This window comes from Montipora foliosa, chromosome 8 (assembly GCF_036669935.1).
Source record: "Montipora foliosa isolate CH-2021 chromosome 8, ASM3666993v2, whole genome shotgun sequence".
Lineage (NCBI taxonomy): Eukaryota > Metazoa > Cnidaria > Anthozoa > Scleractinia > Acroporidae > Montipora > Montipora foliosa.
Window position 1 is genome coordinate 13,266,892 of NC_090876.1, and position 7,500 is coordinate 13,274,391.

The 7,500-nt window shown below is 41.8% G+C and overlaps 1 protein-coding gene across 2 annotated transcripts in view; it reads left to right on the forward strand.

Moving 5' to 3' along the window:
* LOC138012723 (uncharacterized) overlaps positions 1-7,500 on the forward strand; it is a 74,355-nt gene that overhangs the window by 9,337 nt on the left and 57,518 nt on the right. For both annotated transcript variants that reach the window (XM_068859596.1, XM_068859595.1), the window contains 5 exons: positions 724-1,296; positions 2,255-2,830; positions 3,118-3,696; positions 4,537-5,109; positions 7,446-7,500. The exon at positions 7,446-7,500 is cut by the window's right edge and continues 515 nt beyond it. In XM_068859596.1, coding sequence (XP_068715697.1) covers positions 724-1,296; positions 2,255-2,830; positions 3,118-3,696; positions 4,537-5,109; positions 7,446-7,500 — 2,356 coding nt within the window. The remainder of the gene's footprint in view (positions 1-723; positions 1,297-2,254; positions 2,831-3,117; positions 3,697-4,536; positions 5,110-7,445) is intronic.

Sequence of the window (7,500 nt, forward strand, 5' to 3'; positions counted from 1 at the left end):
GGGGCCGATACCAGGTGCCAACCACGAATCCTGTACTTCGAGGCATGCTGATTTCAACGAATAAACACTCCAAATTATCATTATTTAGATCACCTCGTATTCGGAAATTAAGATTTGTGCGCAGGTAGATACAAACACCACCCCCTTTCCTTCCATTAACTCTGCGATCTCTTCTGACTACTTCAAAGCCAGGTAAATAAAGTTCGTTATCATGATTAGTGGAATCTAATTTAGATTCGTTAATTATAAGAATATCTACTTTAGAACAGGATATGAAGACTCAAAGTTCATCAATATGGGACGGCAGACTGTTTATATTTAGGGAAGCAATAGCCAAACCCCGCCCAAAAACACTAGTATAGTTAAACTTACCCCGGTTATCGCTCGTGCAGGCATCAGGCAAATCGGATTCCCAGACGGCAATATCCTAATCTAAACGCAAATAATTTGTAAAATTCCGGGCAAGACGTGATGTTCCAGATTTGTTTAGGTGAAGACCACTGCGATTCAAGTGGTAACTGACTAATTATGCGAGCAGAATTCAATCAGAACTTTCGTGGTGGTCGCAATCCACGGCTTTTCCCCAGTGATTTCTTTGTCTTAGGCCGCCATAATAATTGATTGCCACCGTAAGGGTCATGGGATACCCAATGTCCTGAGGGGTCTGCAGTAATTGCCTACCGTTCACGATGTGGTGAAAATTTTCACGTTTTACTCCAACAGCTTGGAAAAGCTGCAACACCAGTGTGGACTTGGCGTTCATAATAGATTCATCTGGCAGCATATCCCGAAGGAATTACGCAAAAGTGAAAGTGTTCGTTCAACACGTTGCCAGGGCTTTTGGAATTTCGCCTTCTGGGACCCAGGCGGGTATCGTATTGTACAGCAATAAGGCTTCTATCAAAGCTCATTTTGGTCAGTATCTCACCACAGAGGATTTTGTTAAAGCTGTTGATCGACTTCCACACGAAAGAGGCCTTACGTATATAGACAGTGCCCTGAGATTGGCTGCTTCGCAGCTCTTTCCACGCGCGCGAAAGAACGTGCCTAAGATTGCAATGCTGCTGACAGACGGAAAACAAACGAATCCCTCTGGAACTATTGATCTCAGGGAAGCATCTGCGCCACTTCGAAACGAGGGAGTACGAGTGATTGCTTTTGGTGTTGGTAATAATGTTAACGAGAGGGAATTGAGACTGACCGTGGAACGAGATGAAGACGTCATATTAGTGACGAGATTTGATGATTTGGTTAGCAAAGTGAATACTCATGCCGCAAACCTCTGTGAGGCTGGTGGTAAGGACGTCATAAAAATTGAGCTGAAGCACGGAGAACGTTTTCATCCTGTCCCAGGCATCATAAACAACAACCGAATCTTGACGGAATTTTTCCTCTTAAAACAGCACGTTTGCCTCAATCACTGTTGTGTGGCAATTGTTTGATTTATCAATAGAGAAATGAAAATTACAGACGACGTTGGGACGCCAGCGTTCTTCTTGCTTTAGCTCATGTAGCACCGGGGCTGCACAAGACCTTGTGAGCTCACTTGCCAGGTCGAGTGGAATATTTGCAACGTATGTATGGAGTGTGTGAAAGCTAAAGAAAGAGGGAATTGTCGACCAAGCACTCGCCGCACAGCGAAAATTTAAGCCTTTATTTGCGAGACTTCATGTTGAATCGAGGAGAAAAGGACGTCCAAGTGCAGCATGTGCATGAACGTGACTGACTAAATGGGTGTTCGTAAGGAGAGTGTTAGTGATCTGAATTGTTTTGTCCTCGAGGCAGCTCTCTGAAGCCTAACTGTTTTATACGGTCAGCGGTTTTTAGACCAAGATGTTGTTAACAGCCTTCTAATTTCATATAAATTATCTTTGTTTTCCATTGATCACAGGCCATATAAGCCCCTGGCTTTGGCTTTACCAGTACATATTTTTTAAAGTATGATGTGTAATAAAATGTAAAAAAAAAAAAAAAGAAATGCAAGCGACAAATAGTGAAAAAAATACATCCCAAGTAAACCTTCTTTCTTCAATATCCGTGCCTCATCAGTCAGACGTGAAGGGAACACACTTTTTAACTTTGAGAAAGAAATTACTATTTTTGTATCGTATGTAAAACGTAAAGGGGAGATATGAACCTTTCTGCTTGCCCGACGCAAGGTCAGAAATACTCTGCTGGTTTATGGAATTAAAAACAATTGTGGCCTGAAACGCAAGCCTTAATCAATGATTTTTGTATTATCTTTGTTTTTAAGAAACGGAGCCCATTCATCCTGACGCTGATATAATCTTTCTAATGGACTCTTCAACTGGTGTCTCATCGCAGCAGTTTGAGATAGAGATACAGTTTGTTCAAAAGATGGCTCGATACTTCATCGTTTCTCCGCTCGGGCCTCGGGCTGCACTCGTCAGTTACTCGGCCACTTCATACACTGTAATCGGCTTTTCTGGTTATAGCAGCAATGCCGAGTTCAGTCGTCAAGTCAATAACGCTCGGTTTTTGGGAGGAAAACGGAAAATTGGCCAAGCTCTGATTCACGCAGCTTCACTGTTTCGAGAAACCGGACGTGTGGGCCTCAGGATTGTCATCCTGTTAACTGCAGGGAACTATTACATGGGATCTGGCTCGAGGTCTATGTCGACCGTTGTATCATCAATGAAAAGTCTGGATGCCCATATGTACGTGATTGGCATTGGCCCTTATTTCACTGGATCAATGTTTACGCCAATGGTACGTGCCCCCAGTGATATATTTGGGGTATCTTCTTTCGACGCTTTGGCAAGCTGGCAATCGAGGATCGCGCGACAGCTGAGGCTGTCTGCAAATGCCTGTAAGTAATTAGTCGTAATGGTATACTACCAATGGCTATAAAAAGTATGATCAATACAGAATGTGAAAGTTATTCATCGTTATTCAGGTGAAAGCTAATCTGTTTGAAGGTCGTATACATTTCGACCTAATAGGGATACAAATGTCAGTATTCTCACTAACTAAAGTCTTTTTAGTTTAAGTGCATTTCTTCCTGTCTCTTTATTGTGCTGCCACGTGCATGCAAGGACTTCAAGAATCAATTTACACTGTTTAGTCACTACATGTCTCAATTTCATTTTGTCTCAGTTAAATACGAACCCGCTTATTGGAGAGCCGACGTGATATTCTTGATGGATTCTTCAAAATACGTTACGGTCGACAATTATATCTTAGAGAAGAACTTTGTCAAGCTTATGGCTCGCCTCCTCAACCTCGCCAATAACAGAAGTCGTGCGGCACTTTTCACCTTTGGCGATCGTGCACAACTTGTAATCAACTTTGACGGCTATCAAGACCGTGAAGCTTTTGACGCTTCCGTCAACGCTGCCCCTCATCAACAAGGGAACCGCCATATTGATGAGGCATTTGACTCAGCGGCCAAACTTTTACAAACGGATTCTCGAGCGACAGTGCCGAAATACGTCATCCTTTTGACGACTGGGAAGCAGACGCTCCTGTCAGACTCGCGCTCTTTAGCTAATACATCGCGGAACGTCCAATCAAGTGGTGGCAAGGTATTTGTCGTTGCCGTCCTTACGGGGGGTTATACAATAAGTGAATTTTATCCAGCAGTCCAAAGACCTGAAGACGCCTTCTCTGTATCTTCGTTTGTTGATCTTCTTCCACGAGCACCCATCATGGCGGCACAAATGATGGCTTCATGGCGTAAGTGGAAATTGCATGATTTTTTTGTCTTAATGATAGTTATTAACTATGTGAAGGATGGAAGAGGGTTGCGGAGTTGTCCAACCGTAAGCAAATTCCAGGCAAAAACTTTCTAAGAGGACGTTTATTGCAGTTAATGGCTTCACTAAGCAGTTGCGAAACCGGGCTTTAAGGGCACTTGGACTGACCTTAACCGTGCGAACCCACTGCACTCTATTTACCAAATGGCGGTCAAAAAAAATATCTATTTTGTTTATGTGCTAATTAGACTCATTAGCCTCGTTTGCATGGACAAAATAAAAAAGAAATATTGCTTGACAGCGAGGCTAGTGAGTCTAATTAGCACATAAACAAAAAAAAAAATACATTTTTGGCCGTCATTTATGCATTCGGTCTTTGTTTCTAAAACGTGTTTTCTGTGCATCATGTAAACACGATAGGAAATCACGTAGACTTCCCGGTATGGAATTCGCGCTGGGGTGAGTTCTCTTATGTAAATAGCCCCTATACGACGATCGTGAAACATGAAGCGTCATCCATTTTGCATTATTTTCAACAAAATAACTGTAGAAATGATGATTTTGGGAAGTTCGGAAGAAGCGCGGGCATACACAGAATCAAATTTGAGTGCGCCTCCAATCGAAAATTTCATGTAATACTCCAATTTCAATAAGGATGCTCTGCCGCTGAATTTAAGGCAACGCTCGGAAAGTTTCGTTTGGATGGAAGGTTCATTTCAAAAGCAAGAATCCTGAAGTTCTTCGATCTCTTTAGGCGCAAACAGGTTCTCTAGGTCTTTGTCGCTATCAACTCACCAAATATTCCCTTCTTATGTCTCAGGAGCCCCAAGTAACACGACCCTTGCTGCCGATATAATCTTCATTGTGGACTCGTCGTCATCTGTGTCTCAGTTTCAGTATACGGAAGCAAAACGATTCGTGAGAATTCTTTCGGAGTACCTCAATGTAGAACCCGGAAAATCCAGAGGTGCCTTTGTTACCTTTGGCGAGACTCCTGTGACAGTGTTCAGCTTTGACTCGTACACACTACTCTCAGAATACAGAACACAAGTCAACAGGGCTCCTTACTTGGGTGGTGAGCCCTCGATTAGCAGCACTTTGAGTGCAGCGGGTACTCTATTTACTGATGCACGCGGTTCGCACCCGTGGATAGCCATCCTGGTGACGCCATGGAGACCGGATGACATCCAGGACACTAGAAGCTTGGAAATCATGGCCCGACCGTTGCTTAGTCGCGGGGTGTGGTTGTACGTCCTCTCAATAGGCGAGAACCCGTATGTTGGTTGGTTACATCCAATGCTTGAGACGCCAAGAGATGCCTTCTCAGTTGTATCATATCGTGACTTACCTGGAAATATTGGTCCAGTCGCAAGATATATAACAAATGACAATTGTAAGTATCAGTTTCGTTCTCATTATAAACAGTGGTAATGTTTGAAAATTAGATAATTTTATAGAAATAAAAGGAACTTTATTTAAGTGTCTTGTCTTCTAGCGTTGGAGCACCAACTGGGGACACTGTATACTGAAATCAACTAATGAACACAAATCAAATAATGTTCGTTTTTGAGGACAGGGGAAAACTGGGGTACCCGGAGAAAAAACTCTCAGTGCAGAGTTGCGAACCATCACATATGACGCCGAGTCTGGGAATCAAACTCCAGCCATATTAGTGGGAGGCGAGCGCTCTCACCACTGTTCCATCCATGCACCATCATATCTTCGTATGTGGGTTGAGTTTTTCACCGTCTACTCCGGTTTCCCCTCTCTCCAAAAACCAACATTTGACTTCATTTGTGTTAATTGTTAAATTCAGTTTACAGTGTCCCCAATTAGTGCTCCAGCGCTAGAACGACTAGACACTTAAATAAAATTTCTTTCCTTTTTTTCCTAAAGTTCCTTTCCACGTGCAAATAACTTGCTCGCGATTAGTTTTGGTTTTCCTTTTCATTGGTTAATGAATTGGCGGGAGATTTTTAAACCAATCACTAAGCGTGGCAATTGCAATTGCGTAATTACTTTCGACAGTCATTTGAAAAGTACTCTAAATTGCAAACCTTAGAGAGTTTAAAACAAAGAGACGCAAATGCTCCGCTATGCTAGCATAAACATTTGTTTACATGAATGTTGGGTTTCAAGGTTATGGGTGAAAATTGCTGAAATCGATAAGGCGATAACTTCCTGTTTCAACAATAGTATTATCAATAGACCAATAGGCCTTATGCATGATTACGGCATATGCTGAAAATTCACTACCAAGCCTCGTTTGCCCAAAGTTATTCATATCATCTAAAACATACAATACAGTATGCTTTCACACGTTGGTTTTCTTTACAAGTAAAAAAAAGTTTTCATAATAATTGTTTGCAATTTCCCCTGGGACATGAAGATGTCTTAAGAGAATCGAAAACAATGCCTATGCAAATTGTTGGGGTATAAAAGAGGTGTGTTATGGGATTTGAGAAAGTAGAGAGTCGAGTTTCGAATTCTCTACTTTCTCAAATCCTATAATACACCTCTCTTGCCTTCCCCCCCCCCCCCCCCCGTAAAAAAAGTTTGCATAATAATTGTTTGCAATTTCCCCTGGGACATGAAGATGTCCCAAGAGAATCGAAAACAATGCCTATGCAAATTGTTGGGGTGTAAAAGAGGTGTATTATGGGATTTGAGGACGAAAACAAAAGATCACTCCTTTTGTTGGTCCACCAGCAATTGTACATTACATCATTGTTATCTGTGTCTCTAGAGATTGGTTGCAAACCACCTATTGCACTGCTTGGTTTGCTTTGGCGCTTCGCTGTGATTTGTGCTCACGGTAACGGTATTACCCCTTATTTCAAAATGGCCACCATTTTAGTATTCTTTTGTTTCCATTCAAATTGGCCCTTATGGTCTTGTTCAAGGTTAAATATTCTTTAGAATTTTACGTTCGAAGGGGAGTCCATAAGGGCCAATTTGCATGGAAACAAAAGAATACTAAAATGGTGGCCATTTTGAAATAAGGTGTATACCCAACAATGCTGACTGAAGAGGGAGGCAAACGTTCGCGATAACAAAAGAAATGTCGATTGAACTTCGATTCGACATGTTTCAACAAAGTTGTTGAAAGGAGGGGGTGGGGAGGTTTCAACGTCGCTGTTAAGCAAAATCGAACGGATGTTGAATAAAGCCATTTGCCCGGGCTTTTAGGCCACTCCGTACTTGAAAGTAAATAATTCTTGGTTATTAGAAGGCCCGCCAAAAAGGGGAATATATTTAAAGGGATTTTTGTTTTAATTGTAGGGTAGAGGGTTTAAGGAATTTAAATACCAAAGAAATATAAATTGACTGCCGTTTATCATAAAGGGCTTCAACAGTTGCGATCGTGATCTGGAGTTGTTCTGGGCAGTATTTGTAACATCAACAACGATCCTGACCTATTGTTGGTTCTCTTTTTTTGCGTAGACATTCATGTCAACTGAGGCCTAAAAACTGTCGGATAGTGACTTATCTACTGGATAAAGTTATGCGGCCTTTGAACTTAACTGGGGCCTGCTGAATAGCTTTTATATCCACTGAATAGTGCTACCACCCTTTCGATCAACTGGGACCTAGTTGTAATGTGAACCTAAATTTACCCTATCTGAAAGCTTATTCAAGTTGGTCTGATTGCCTTATTTACCTGTTGAATCCGTTTTAGTTAAGTGCTCTAATTGTCTTCGCTAATTTTTTTGCCTTTTACATTCAAAGATCTCTTCGGTGATTCGTCGTTCCAAGTCGATATTATGTTCCTAATGGATACTTC